General features: G+C 39.5%; 1 protein-coding gene across 2 annotated transcripts in view; it reads right to left on the bottom strand.

Moving 5' to 3' along the window:
• Positions 1-5,752: 5,752 nt before the first annotated feature.
• ap4b1 (adaptor related protein complex 4 subunit beta 1) overlaps positions 5,753-15,578 on the bottom strand; it is a 101,144-nt gene continuing 91,318 nt past the window's right edge. For both annotated transcript variants that reach the window (XM_057822940.1, XM_057822948.1), the window contains exon 14: positions 5,753-6,455. In XM_057822940.1, coding sequence (XP_057678923.1) covers positions 5,950-6,455 — 506 coding nt within the window. In that variant the 3' untranslated portion in view covers positions 5,753-5,949. The remainder of the gene's footprint in view (positions 6,456-15,578) is intronic.

The raw sequence follows: 15,578 nt of genomic DNA, 5'->3' as shown, positions 1-15,578 counted from the left end.
GCTGATATACAGTGTTGTCAGTAACGCGTTAGTTAGTAACGCGTTACTGTAATCTGATTACTTTTTCAGTAACGAGTAATCTAACGCATTCATTTTTCTACACCAGTAATCTGATTAAAGTTAGTTTCCTTAGTGTCTCTGCGTTACTATTTTTTCATTGCCTCATAACGTATGTAAAATGAAGATTATTGTAGTCATGTACGAAGAGCATTTTGAATAGCAAATGCTAAAATAAGGCGTGGGCCAGGCGAGCGGACATTGGAGCCGAGTGTTGACACGTTGCGAGGGAATGTTGATCTGTGGATATCCATGAATGAAGGTGAGTATTTTTCCTTCATTCTGGAGGGTATCAGCAAAAGGTTGGACTTCCTACATGCCTGGCCGTTTTGTAGCTTTGCTGTAGCAACGACGGGCAGTCATCGCTCCAAGTTGGCAAGCTTTGTTTACATCATATGCGTGTTGCACATTTATGCCGTGAGGTGATGTGTTCGTTTAGCATCTGTGGGATGTGTTGTAAGTCCGATTGAGTGTAAAGTGCTTAGTTGCCGCCAAGTTTTGTGGCCAAATTGACCGCGTGTGTGTTGAGAGGAGTACTTCCGGGTTGTGGACGCGCATCCGCGCCTGCCACCACCTTTGCAATTTTGTGTAATCAGTTTGCATTGCTTTACATTGGCACTGATATGCTCTTAACCATAACTCGAAATTCAGAAGTTTTGACATTATGCTTAATCTTAGAGTTAGCGGGGTTTCATTGGTCGGTGGAGTTGATTTCAACAAATTCCAAGCAGTTTGTCAGATATTTGTTAGTTTCAGGGCTCCGGAGTGGCTAAGCTAGCGCGAAATTCTGATATTCCCCTTTAAATTCAATCATCGGAAAGTCAGTTACATGTTACATTATTCTGTTGTCATTCTTATGTTGAGGCAGCAAAGGGAGAAAAATGGGTAAAAAGTAACTGACAGATTACTTTTAAAGTAACTTAGTTACTTTGATGATGAAGTAATCAGTAAAGTAACTGGATTACTTTTTGAGGCGTAATCAGTAATCAGTAATTAAATTACTTTATCAAGTAATCTGTGGCAACACTGGTGATATAATTTATCACAATATGCAAATTTTTTTAGAAGGACTAGTTTTGTAATTTATTGATAAGTTTGGATGAAGAACCGACAAGAATGCTGTTACAGTTGTCAAGTCTGGAGGTGCTGAAGGCATGGATGAGGGTTTCAGTAGCAGAGAGAGTGAGTAACGGGCGAGGACGGGCTATGTTCTTGAAGTGGAAGAAGGCAGTTCTGGTGATGTGGTTGATGTGCTGGTCGAATCTTAGCTTATTGTCGAAAATGATACCTAGGTTGCGGGAATGTGTTGAGAGTGGCAGGGTGCAGTTTTTGATGGTGAGGGAAAATTGACAGTCTTTGATGTGAGGTGCAGGGTCGATGATGATTATGTCCGATTTGTTTCTGTTGAGTTGAAGATAAGTTTGCTTGCATCCAGGATTTAATTTCACTGAGGCAGTTGTGAAGTGTGGATTCGGTGCTGTGCGAGATTTTTTTGTGGAGATGTAAATTTGGATGTCGTCAGCATAGCAGTGAAATTGGGGACCAAATTTACGGATGATCTGACCAAGGGAGAGGATGTAAAGAATGAAGAGGAGGGAACCAAGTACTGAACTGAATTTAAAAAATGGAATAAAGCTTGTAAATTAAGAGGCAAACTAGTCCAAAACCTGGTTTAAAATCCCACTTTGCCTGGATTTAGTAAGCAAACGACAATACGAACCTCGCTGCCAAACCCCTTACTTTTCTCGCCAAACCCCTGGTATTCGATCGAACCTAGTTTAAGAGCCACAGTTTTATAGTTAAGACTAGGAAAATCAGTTGGCTTTTGCAGTACCATGAACATGATCACTAGTCCACAGGGCCGTGCAGAGACCGATGGAGGGGCAGGTGCTTATAGATCGAAAGGGGCACATGAACAAGTATTTAATACCTTACAACAACATAACTTCCATTTTAACCAGCTTTACAGTTTAATTGGCAGTGACTGTGACGAACTTTAATTGGGAGGGGGGAATAGTGAATAGAAATCAACACCGTCATCACTTTCTGGCTGTGGCTCAGTCAGTCTTTGCCTCTTTTCTTCCTTCAACCTCTACATCAAAACTTCCTTCCTCAACTTGTTCATCTGAAAACAGACTGCATCAGATGGTCACTGAGCCACCTTCAGCAGTTTTTTCAAAACTACTATTTCATTACTATCCATATTAGACAACTGTAGTACATAATTAATAAAGTAATGACATTAAGTGTTATCGAGCAATAACATTGTAATTGTTTATCATTTTTGTATTCTATACCTGAATATCCTTGCAAACTGTTGGTCTTACAAATTATGCTATTCACCCAGCTGATGAGGGATTCACTGCCTTTAGCAGGCTCATCCAGCTTCCTGTTTTTTTTTTTAATCCCTCAACCTCCTTTCCTTACGAGGCATGCCTACAAAATGAAATATAAATCTTAAATTTAAAATATCAGATTCCCCGGTGGCTTTTATTTTTAAAGGTTTCTTAATTTCTTTCTCTCTCAATACCTATGGAGGTAGAATTGTGTCTTTATTATTCAATCAAATAAAGTTACTTCAATTAAAAAGTTGCTTCAATCAGAATATATATTTTTAATTGAAAAAAAAGTCACTTCAAGCAAAAAAAAATGTGTTTGAATGCAAAAATAAATTTGAGACTCAAAAAGGAACTACGTGCTTCAATCCCAAAAAATATTTTTTCAGAAAAAAAATATTACAAAAAAATTCCCCTCCCCCAAAAATAATATATATATATATATATATATATATATATATACACCGGTATATATATATATATATATTTTTTTAAATATCGTTTTTAATTGAAATTATTATTGTATATATGGCAGTTTAGCGGCACGCAGACCTTTATTTTTTTATTTTAAAGGTGTTTTCAGTGGTCAAGTAAAGTACACGGCGTGCCTGCACAGTCGGCCAGCACGCATATACGCACAAAAAAATAAAATAAAATTAAATTAAAAAAAGCCCAGTCGAAAGGGGCACTTTGGCCATGTAGGGGAAAAGGGGCAGGTGCTTAAACACGCTCGCCCCCCCTCTGCACGTGCCTGCTAGTCCATAACTATAGGTGGGAACCTCTCTGGGTCTCATGATATGATTTTCAATACAAGGCTCACGATAATGATCTCACAATATGGCGATACAACAATTATTAATACACCGGTTGGGAAATCAATGTGTGAATTCTCACCTTTTAGTTCCCCTGACGGCGTTCCACCTTCAATTCATTTTGAATGGGAGGGACGAATAAGCAAATATCAATAGCAGCCAATGACTTGAAAACCCTAAAAAAATTAAGCTACAATACAATGACAATTATGAGAACGTTTCTAAACAGTTTATTGACTATCAAAATAGATGACGATTCATTTACCGATTGTTTTGTCAATTAAATGTGCCCAGTTTACCCTCTCAGTCCTAATGGATTGGAAATCTATCACCGTCAAAGGTTGCCAATGAGTAAACATACACTTTTCTCATTGATAAGTTCGGTACCAACCTGTTAGTGAAACCTTTTAAAAACTATATTTTGATAATCCACTGGCATACAAAGTATCGCAATATATCCCCATATCGATATACAGTCCCTGACAAAAGTATTGTCGCTTATCCATTTTGTAGAAACATTTGCTAACCTGACTTTTAATTATTCAATTGGTTTCAGAAATGGCTCATATGAAAGCTAAGACCCTCCCAAATTATGTTAAATGTACAAAAATATATTTCTTTCACTGAAAAAAGACTTATCATTTGAAGAAGACATAAAAGGTCAAATTTTGGCAAGACAAAAGTTTTGTTGCCTACAGAAAGTAGTGTGACAATTGAACAAAAAATGTACTTGTAATACATAAATATGTTACATAACATAAGTGAATTAAGTAGTGGTGCTGTGATATCCAAATTTAATATTTTGTATGACTTCCTTGGGCTTTGGCAAGGATTCATACAATTTATTGATGAAGTCATCAGGAACATCAAAGAAAGCAGTCTTTCATGCCTCCCAGAGTTCATCAACATTCTTGGGTTTCGTCTTCCATGCTTCCTCTTTCATCCTACCCCAGACATGCTCAATGATATTCTTGTCTGGTGACTGGGCTGGCCAGTCCTGGAGGATCTTGATCTTCTTTGCCTTGAGGAACTTTGAGGTAGAGATTGAAGTATGCGATGCAGCTAGCCTGGCTCTGCCAGACTATTCTCCCTGTATTTTTCAAACACTGAGAGAAATAGTCTGGGAACCATCCCATTAACGGCCTTTTCGAGCAGATACAAAATCAATCGACAAATCAGATTCGTTTATTTGCGTGACGTGTTCTTCACGAGCAACGTCACTCTTGCGCGTCGAAAGTAGTCTCTTCAGCAACACAGATGGTGAACGGCAGAGCCGAGAATATGTTCCAATCCACGGTAAAATCAGTTTTAAATGACCAAAAACACATCGAAACGAGTCATTGACAACAGTCTGTCTCGCGCTAGCCATGTCGAATAAACTCCGCTCTCTTCGTATGTTTACTTCCGCGCGCAAGTCCCTCGTCCTGCCGTCGCCTTTTTTCTAACGTCATGTCTGCCCGTCGCTGATTGGTCCACTCCGCTGTCTGTTTGCTGTGGCTTGCTCCGCCCTGGAAATTGTTTCCGTGGGAATGGTGGCCAGACTCAATAGCTGGAACAGCGTTGAGTCTGGTGTACCAGGCTACGATGCAGCACCATCCTGCTGTAGAATTTGTCCCTTTTTATAGTTAGGAATGTAAGAGGCAGCTAAGATTTGTTGATATTTCAAACTATTTATGTTGCCTTCCACCCTGCAGATCTCTCGCACACCCCCAAACTGGATGTAACCCCAGACAATGATTTTGGTAATGATGTCACCACCAAACTTCACCGTTTTCTGAGTGAACCTCGGATCCATGCGGGCTCCAGTAAGTCTCCAGCAATATTTGTGGAGACTGTGGTGTAATTCAATGGAAGATTCATCAGAAAAATCCACCTTTTGCCACTTTTCCAGCGTCCATCCTTTTGACAGGCTCTGGGCCTTGGCAAATGCCACACGGTTTTTTAATTGCCTGCAACCTGAGAGATGAATAGTCTGAAATATCAACAAATCTTAGCTGCCTCATACATTCCTAACCATAAAAAGGGACAAATTCTGCAGCAGGACAGTGCTCCGTCGCATACTTCAATCCCTACCTCAAAGTTCCTCAAGGCAAAGAAGATCAAGATCGTCCAGGACTGGCCAGCACAGTCACCAAACATGAACATCATTGAGCATGTCTGGGGTAGGATGAAAGAGGAAGCATGATAGACGAAACCCAAGAATGTTGATGAACTCTGGGAGGCATGCAAGACTGCTTTCTTTCATGTTCTTGATGACTTCATCAATAAATTGTATGAATCCTTGCCAAAGCCCATGGAAGTCATACAAAATATTAAATTTGGATCTCACAGCACCACTACTTAATTCACTTATGTTATGTACCGGTAACATATTTTTGTATTTGAAGTATTTTTTTTTTCAATTTTCACACTACTTTCTGTAGGCGACAAAACTTTTGTCTTGCCAAAATTTGACCTTTTATGTCTTCATTAAATGATGTCTTTTTTCAGTAAAAACAAAAATATATTTTTGTACATTCAACATCATTTGGGGGGGTCTTAGCTTTCATATGAGCCATTTCTGAAACCAAATGAATAATTAAAAGTCAGGTTATTAGCAATTGTTTCTACAAAATGGATAAGCGACAAGACTTTTGTCAGGGACTGTATTGTCACACCCATATCCACAACAGGATGTAAATATTTCACACAGTAAATGTTTCTAAACAAAGACAGGGAGAAAATGTAAGAAGCATTAAAAACATTCATTCTCCCTCTGGAGAAAGTGTATGAAGTACAGTGGTGAGTATGGAAAGGAAACCCCTCAGAGCTTTGTCATCTCTCGGTTTCTGCTTTAGAGTCACTTTTAGTTTTGCTACTTGTCCATTGTCCTTTGTCAAATCACTCTTGTTCTTCCCTTCTAATGTGACGTCCTCTTCATGATTTGCCTTTCTCTCTATTTGTTCTCCAACCACAATTATATTTGCATCGTGGTAGCCCTTCGTGTGCTCAAAGGCATCTTCTTCCTCATTTGCATTTCCAGTATAAAGTAACTCTCCCAGTATGAGTGTGCTGCAAGGAGGGGCTTCAGTGTGCGTATACAGATAAACCCTCCAAGGGAGTACATTTATTGGCGTGAAGGCCAATGTCTGGATGTTGACCAACTGCATTGCAGCCTGAAAACTTTGCGAGGAGGAGTGAGTGACATTATGACACTGGACATGTTCTATCATACAAACACCATCCTGCTCTTTCTCAGTATGCGTAATACCTAGGAGCAAAAAAAGATAAACAAAGGATTAGAAGTATTTATAGACCAAATACTAAACAAGTCGAACTTTAAACATATAAAATACCTGCTTTGAGTTGTGCGATTGAGCTATTTTTAAAGAATTTGTAAAATTAACTAAAAAAATGAACAACTGGATTAGGTTTACTTAAATCATTTATACAGCAAGTCTAAGTTTTAAGGTAATTCAAAAAATAACCCTTTTGCATCAATATACTAACTAGTAGTGGTGTCAACAATAATCGATGCGGCGATGCATCCCGATGCGGGGCATGGACGATTCGATTCGATGCGGGCAACAAGCGGAATCGATTCAGCGCATTTTAAAATATATAAGTACGTTCAAAAATCTTCCCTGCGCAATTCCGGTGATGCAACGGATTTGGTTCCCCCATTTGTATTATTATTCTCATGTTTCATTTTTTACACACCGCATAACTCTGGTCAAGTTGCCCACCAACCTCGTAGAAGCCAAAATGTCTCCAGATGTCTGCTTTCAATGTCTTAGGTGCATCAATAATCTTTCTCGCTCCCTCTTTCTCCGCTTCAGCCATTGTTATGTTATGTCCTATCTCTTAGAGGTTAGATCTTGTGCCCGAACCCGAACGGGTCGGGTCTGGCCCAAAATGTTAAGCATTCACGTTCGGGTCGGGTCGGGTCGGGCTGCGCGCTGGACTAATAAATTATAATAAAAAAAAAAAAAGGGATAAACCGAGAGCAGGCTCTCTGTATTGTGCATTTGATTGTGCACTGCGCCGCCCAGTTTTTCTTCTTCTCCGCCGCTGTGGCGCTTGTGATTCGTTATGAAAGACACTTTTATTTATGCACACAAAGGCAACACAAATGTGATCCTTTTGAATCTTCTCCTCTGTGTGTCTGCAAAATCGCATGTTTTTTTATATTAAACTTTCCCAGCGTTATTTCGTTGTGTTAAAGCTTTTATAATGATAATAAAAATATGTAGACTATTTAAACATTAAAGAAAACTTGCGTTTTTTTTCTGCCAACTGAGAATTCATTAATACACTTTTTTATGCACACAAAGGCAACACAAATGTGATCCTTTTGAATCTTCTCCTCTGTGTGTCTGCAAAATCGCATGTTTTTTTTTTTAATATTAAACTTTTCCAGCGTTATTTTGTTGTGTAAATGTTTTTATAATGATCATAAAAATATGTAGACTATTTAAACATTAAGAAAACTTGCGTTTTTTTCTGTCAACTCGAAGAAATGAAAATAAATGGCTGCTGCTGCGCTTTTTTTTCCCGTGTCACTCCAAGCCGGGTCGGGCTTCAATACCAGCGGGCCGTGTCGGGTCGGGCTGGATTTTTTAGGCCTGATCTAACCTCTACTATCTCTCTGCTCTCTCGATTGCAAACAACTGATATTTCCTCATGCTGAAACAGATTGTTATGGCTGCTAAAATGCTGCTGCACTTCATTTTAATTCATTATTTTTTATTGTTATGTGGTAGTTACTGATTGCATTTCTAAGTTGATTGCACATATATAGTGGGCTAGGCCTACATTTTCCTTTTGTTCTACATTGCAATTTAGTTGATGTTTTGTTTGCAACCCCTGGATTGATATTGCGATAAAGATGCTGCTGCACTACAATATTTTCTTTTTCGTTTTCTTTCATATTTACTTGAATATTTTTATTGATGGGTCGTTGTGACTAAAATACAGTGACCGTTATTACTGATTTTGCACAGTTCAGATGTTGCACTGTGTGAAAGGCTGCTATATTGTGTGTAAAAAAAAGAGAAAGCCCTGGTCACATTCAAAGCACCAATTAAATGCTGTGATCTGTTTTGTTTTTTGTTTTTTTAATATATATATATATATGAAAGTATTTTCATTTGACTTCAACCAGGAGTGACACAAGAGCCAATAAAAAGTTGTTTAATGTCTGACCGATCGTGGTGCCTCATGATTCACGAAAAATATGCTTTGCTTTAGAATTTTAATGCATCCCAGGCTTTAAGGCATCGCGATGCATTGCCGAATCGAACCGAATCGTGACCCTCTGAATCGAATCGAATCAAATCATGGTCCTCCGAATCGTAATCGAATCGAATTGTGAGGGCAGTGCCGATGCACACCTCTACTAACTAGTACATGGGCATCATGGTTTGGGGTCATGTAGGCCACAATATTAACATTTGGTAGACAAGCGTGGTCTATATGACCCAAAATGTATATGACCCAAAAATCATGACTATTATATGGCGGAAAACACAGACAAGAATGAAAAAGCAGTTTCTGCTCTTGCACTCCTCTTTACAAGAAACTGCTGTATTTTAGCCAAAAAAACTGTTGAGTTTGATAGAACAATGTCTATATGCTGCCATACTAGATTCATGACGCATTAAGCCCCCAACTATTTATAATTTGTTTGTTTTACCCTGGAAACCCCCATTTACAGACGTCGCGCAACCGCTTTTGTTCTAACTCAGCCAGAAAAAGAAGGTAAGTAATCGTATTTATTATCCGAAATGTCTGTCATGTTTAGCTTAGAATCATTAACTGATGTCTAATATTTAGTTTTTAAAAAAAAAAGACGAGGAGGTTAAAAAAGGAGAAGGAGGTGGTGGACGGAGGGCCTGGCGCCATGTAGGACGTGTGTCGCAGGCGCTCCGTGGGAATGCTATATTTAATGCCACTATTCAAACTCGTGAAACTGTCCGCTGCTGGAATTTAGCACACACTGTGCTGCTGCGTATTTTGAGATCGGCGGTTGTGGAAATGGCGAGCCTCCGACAGAGAACTGACCCATCGAAAGGTGGCCGAGGTAAGCAACGAACGGCGTCCGAATCCCCGCCACGGCCGACGGCAAACGACGATATGCTACGTAGCATCAAAGGCATGATGGATGAACTTCGAACGGAAATTGTAACAAAATTCGAGACAATAATTTCTGAGTCTGTTAAAACAGAAGTGGCACAAGCTCTGAAGCCTGTAGTTACGACGATCGAGGCTCAGAAAGAAACTATTTCGGACCTTGAGCGTGCGGCTAACGAGCACGGAACTCAGCTGGCTAGCCTAAGGGCTGAGGTGGATAAGCTGTCGGAAACGGTGGTGTCCCTAAACACGAAATGTGAAGACCTGGAAGCTCGTTCAAGACGAAATAATATTAGACTTGTGGGTTTAGCTGAAGGTGCTGAGGGTTCCAACCCGACTAAGTTTGTTGCTAAGCTCTTGGGCGACATGCTAAGCCTCGAGAACGAACCCGAGCTTGACTGGGCACACCGCACGCTGCGTGCTAAACCGAAGGATGGCGAACCTCCGCGACCGATGATCATTAGGATCCACATGTCCCAGGAAAAGAGCACAATTTTGCGTCGGGCGGGAGAAGCATCACCATTGCTGCACAATGGGAAGAGGCTCCATATTTTTCAAGACTTCACCCCTACTGTAGCAAAACAGAGGGCTGCATTTGCTAAGGTGAAGCGGGAGCTTCACTCGTGTGCTAATGTGAGATTTGGACTCCGATACCCGGCCACGCTACACATTACAATCCCTAATGGGCCAACTCATCGATTCGAAGACCCGAACAAGGCTTTGGAATTCGTCACCAAAACTCTCTTGAAATCCCAGGATCAATCGGGAACTTGACTTTTTTTTATTTTTTCTCCTCGCCTTTTTTTTTTACCCTGTCCAGACGCTGCCCCTTAATCTGGAATTATTTTGGAGCAATTTTGACTTTTTGAGCATCTTGGAGGAGGCTGGATTTTTTTTTGTTTCCCTCCCTCTCATCCGGATGCTACTGTGGAGAGACCTCAGACTCGAGATAAGTAATTTCTGCGATTCTGTTCCTACAAGGTACGTTGCTTGACACTAAACTACGGAGGATGATCGGCCTTTTTTTTTTTTTTTTTTCGCCTCCGATCATGTCCTGATGTTATCGGGCCCTATATTAATGTTGGGAACGTGCGCAGACTTCTGTTTTGTTTTCGTCTTTTTTCTCAAGTTTATTATTATTGTTATGAATGTATTATTCGGTTTTGCCCTCCAATGCTGTGGATCCTCGGCATCGTTCACTTCCTGTATGACCATGGGCAGTGTTACCCGGCGCATAGTATGCTACATGGTCTTAGCACAGTGTAGCTCTACTATTTTTTATTTTTTTCTCGAGCATTGTGTGTTCAATATTAGCACTGTAATGTGGATGGACAATTCATGTTAGCATTCCCCAGGCCGTTAAAAGGAACGGTAGTTTGCTAAGTTATGACAGAGTTTAGTATGTCATTAGGTAAGATAGCATGCTCCCCTTTTGGGATGCTTCTGCTAAGAGTGAGTTTTGTTTTTGGTTTTGTTACTTTTGTTGTTTTTCAATGGGTTATATTGGGGTTGAAGCCCAGGATGAGTTGGGCTGTTCAACATGGGGAGGGTGGCACATATCTCTCTTTGTATGCATATGGTCAAGTTGATCCATTACTGGCCTCATCAGGTGTACTCTTTTCCAATTTTACTCGTTCTTTGCGATGGCCAATGCTCAACTAGGTGGAGATGTCAAATTTGTGAGCTGGAATTGTAAAGGCTTGAACAACCCTATTAAACGAAGTAAGATTTTACATCATTTATCTCAACTTAATGCTCATGTTGCTTATTTGCAGGAGACTCATCTTAAAAATACAGACGCCTTTAGATTAAGACGAAGCTGGGTAGGCCAGATATTTCTCTCCTCCTTTACCACTAGAGCAAGAGGGGTGGCAGTACTCCTACATAAAAGCATTCCTTTTGTTCATATTAAGACCATTTCAGACTCTACCGGTAGGTTCATTATTGTTTTAGGCCATATTTATGAGGTGAAGGTTGTCTTTGCAAACATATATGCCCCAAATTGGGATGATGAGGGTTTCTTTAAACGGATTTTTTCAATGTTACCAGATTTGGCACAATATAAATTAATTCTTGGCGGCGATTTTAATTGCTGGCTAGATCCCTCATTGGATCGCTCCTCTTTGACCTCAGTACCACAATCAAAATCAGCCAAAACAATTGGAGCCTTTATGAACGAGTTTGATGTCTCTGATCCGTGGCGCTTTTTTAATCCAGATAAAAAGGAATACTCATTTTTTTCACACGTGCATCGAACTTTCACTCGGATCGATTTCTTTTTAATAGATAACTGTTTACTTACTGCTACTTCTGGCTGTAAATATGACTCAATAATTCTTTCTGACCATGCCTTAGTCTCCATGAAGATATACTTTCGCAAGTTCATAAATACACGGCCACCTTGGCGTCTTAATACCCAACTTCTATTAGACAAGAATTTTGTTGACCGTATGACAGAGCGATTAGATTTTTATTTTCATGTTAATAGAACTTCAGGTATTTCAGCTGCGGTACTATGGGAATCAATGAAGGCATTTATGAGGGGGGAAATAATTTCATATGAAGTATATCAAAAGAGAACAATTATGACAAAATTGACCAAACTTTCTCAGAATATAGCAGCGCTGGACGCTCAGTATGCTGTTTCTAAATTGCCTGAGACTTATAGAGAGCGGATGGTTCTTCAAGCAGAGTATGAGTCCATTATTTCTCAACAAACTACTAGGCTCTTACTTCTCTCAAGGTCAAAATTTTATGAACAGGGAGATAAAGCTGGTAAGCTTTTGGCTCACCAGCTACGTCAAAGTTCATCCTCCCAGCTAATTTCACGAGTGGAGACTGACTCAGGCATTACGTCAGATCCCTTAGAAATAAATAGAACATTTTTAGACTTTTATAAATTACTGTATACGTCGGATCACTCCTTTGGGCCTGAACAATTAGAACCATTTTTTAGCAAAATACCGCTACCCGTTCTAAATCAAACCTTGAGAGAGGAGCTAGAACGCCCTATTACTGGACCTGAACTCGAAAAGGCAGTTAAATCCTTACAGAGCGGCAGAAGCCCGGGTTTGGATGGTTTTCCGAGTGAATTCTATAAAACGTTTTGGAAGCCATTAGCTCCTTATTTGTTGGAGGTGTTTACAGAGGCCTTCGAGCTTGGCGTTCTCCCTCAAACGCTGAATCAGGCATGTATTTCTCTGATTCTCAAGAAGGGTAAAGACCCATTGAAATGCAGCTCTTATCGCCCTCTCAGTTTGTTGAATGTAGATTTTAAACTTTTGTCTAAATTGTTGGCTCTTCGTTTAGAGCGAGTACTACCGTTGATTATTTCTCAAGACCAGACTGGTTTTATTCGTGATAGACACTCTTTTTTCAATCTTAGAAGGGTTTTCAACGTTGTGTATAACCACTCAACTGAAGCCCGGTCGGAGGCCTTGTTGGCCCTAGATGCTGAAAAGGCCTTTGACCGAGTGGAATGGGATTATTTATTTTTTTGTTTGGGGAAATTTGGGTTTGGAACGAAATTTGTATCTTGGATTAGGCTTCTGTACTCGTCTCCACAAGCGTTAGTTAGAACTAATAATACAAATTCCAAATATTTTCACTTATCTCGATCTACCAGGCAGGGCTGTCCTTTGAGCCCATTGTTGTTTGCGGTGGCCATGGAACCTCTTTCGGCTGCACTGAAATGTCACCCTGACCTATGTGGTATAGTGCGACATGGTGTGGAGCTGAAAGTTGGATTATATGCTGATGATCTTTTGTTATTTTTGTCTGACCTATCGCGTTCCATTCCTGCAGCACTCACTGTTTTAAGTGATTTTAGTAGAATCTCAGGATATAAACTGAATTTGGGAAAGAGTGAAATATTTCCTGTAAATCAGCTAGCCAAAGTATATCCGTTAGAAACATTGCCATTTAGAGTATCTAAATCAGGTTTTGCTTATCTTGGAGTTTATGTGGCAGACACATTGAGCAACCTCCGTAAGATGAATTTTGAATCGCTGCTTGTACAGCTCAAACAAGACTTTGAAAGATGGTCCTTGCTCAATCTCTCTGTTCCAGCTCGGATAAATTCGGTTAAAATGAACATTGTCCCTCGATTTCTTTATTTGTTCCAGTGTATTCCGATTTTTCTTCCACTTTCCTTTTTCAAATCTGTGGACACTCTTATTAGGGATTTCATATGGAATAAAAAGAAACCCAGGTTGCGCTATCAGACACTCCAAAGACCCAAAGAACTAGGTGGGATGGCTCTTCCAAATATTTTGTACTACTATTGGGCAGCTAATATTAAGAATTTAACGTATTGGCTCTGCTATGAGAGTACTGATAGCACCCCATTGTGGCTTGATGTTGAAGCCAACTCCGTCAAACCGGTGACATTGAAATCCCTATTGTTTTCACCGCTCTTATCCTTTACCTCTCCATATTCACAAAATTTTGTTGTATTCTCCTGTCTCAGAATTTGGAACCAATTTAGAGCATATTTTGGTCTACAGGCGCCTTCTATTCAGGCTCCAATTTCACCTAATCATGCTTTCCCCCCTTCTTTACTGGATAACACATTTACTATGTGGTCTAGGCTGGGCATTGAAACATTTAAGGACTTATATCTGAACTCAACCTTTGCTTCCTTTCAACAGCTGGCTGAAAAGTTTTCATTACCTAACTGCCATTTTTTCAGATATCTTCAAATCCGCAGTTATGTTCGCTCACTTTGGCCAAGTTTCCCGATACTCCCGGCTACCTCTGTTTTAGATAATTTTTTAAAACCTTTGCCATCGCTAAAGGGTGCAATTACCACAGTCTATTCAAATATTTACAAAATCAGCTCTGATTCCACTTTAAACACCCTTAGGGCGATGTGGGAGTCGGGTTTGGAGATGAGTATACCTGAAGAGGTCTGGAAAGAAATTTTGGGTAGGACGCACAAATCCTCAATCTGTGCTAAACACTGTTTTACCCAGTGCAGGATCCTACATAGAGCACATTATACCAAAGCTAGGCTAGCCAAAATGTTTGATGCGGTCTCCTCCACTTGTGATCGATGTAAGCAGGCTCCAGCTGATTATGTACACATGTTTTGGTTATGTTGTTCTTTATCTGCATATTGGTCTGGTATTTTTGCTGTTCTATCAAAGATCACCGGGATGGATATTGCTCCAAATGCCTTGACTGCTCTGTTCGGTGTGGTTCCAGCAGCACATTTTCTACCTTCTCAGAAAGGGGACTTTATAGCATTTTCAACCTTGCTGGCTAGAAGGCTAATTTTGTTAAGATGGAAGTCTTCAGTCCCACCTACGCAAGCCTACTGGCTCAAGGAGATGTTATATTTTCTCAAATTGGAAAAAATTAGACTGACACTCAGTGGATCGGCTGAGTCCTTTGAGGACGTCTGGAACCCTTTTTTGGTATATGTTAAAAGCGCAGAATGTCATCTTTGTGTGGATGTTTGAACTTTGCCCTAAATATTTTGGGAATATTAGTTTTTCTTGAGCTGTGCCTTTTTCCCCTTTTAATGGGAAAATAATCATAGTTTTTTTTATTTTTATTTTTTTGAGATATGTGCCTTGGGTTTTGGGTGGGTCGAGGTTTTTTTTTATTTTTGTTTTTGTTTTTTTTTGTGTTCTTTTGATATGGTGGAAAAGGAAAAAATGCTCACATCTTGTTACTTATGTTATGACTTATGTGACCAATAAACAAAGTTTCCAAAAAAAAAAAAAAAAAAAAAAAAAAAAAGACTTCATAAAAAATGATTCACACACATATTTTAAACTTAAACAAATTATGTCACAATGAAAAAATTAGCATCTGTAAATAAGTCACGGATATCTACCTCATAACTATTGGTTAATTGTATTTTTTTCGTTACTGTCGCATTTTCCCCAATATTTTAAATGATAATCGACCCAAAAAAAGAAAATTTGAAAAAAAAAAAAAATTTTTTTTTAAAGGGTAAATATATGAAAATGAAAATCTTGACTACTCCTTAATGTTTGCGATTTCTGCATCGCGACCCTTGTTATATTACCATCTATCACCCATAAAATCTCCCCCAAATCCATCTGTGGCCATTCACAGCTGTGTCTTGACTCTCGGTGATAACATGCTACATGCAGTTTTTGGATCGAAAAGAGGTAAGTACGGGATAGTTCATAGTATCTCCTTAAAATCATGGCGTCTTTAATTATGCTCTCGCGTGCTCTCAGTTAGGGTTTTGCTATTTAAAAAAAAAAAAAAAGTCTTTTTTTTTAAA

Source organism: Corythoichthys intestinalis, chromosome 2 (assembly GCF_030265065.1).
Source record: "Corythoichthys intestinalis isolate RoL2023-P3 chromosome 2, ASM3026506v1, whole genome shotgun sequence".
NCBI classification, from domain to species: Eukaryota; Metazoa; Chordata; class Actinopteri; order Syngnathiformes; family Syngnathidae; genus Corythoichthys; species Corythoichthys intestinalis.
This window is presented reverse-complemented; position numbering and strand designations above follow the sequence as displayed.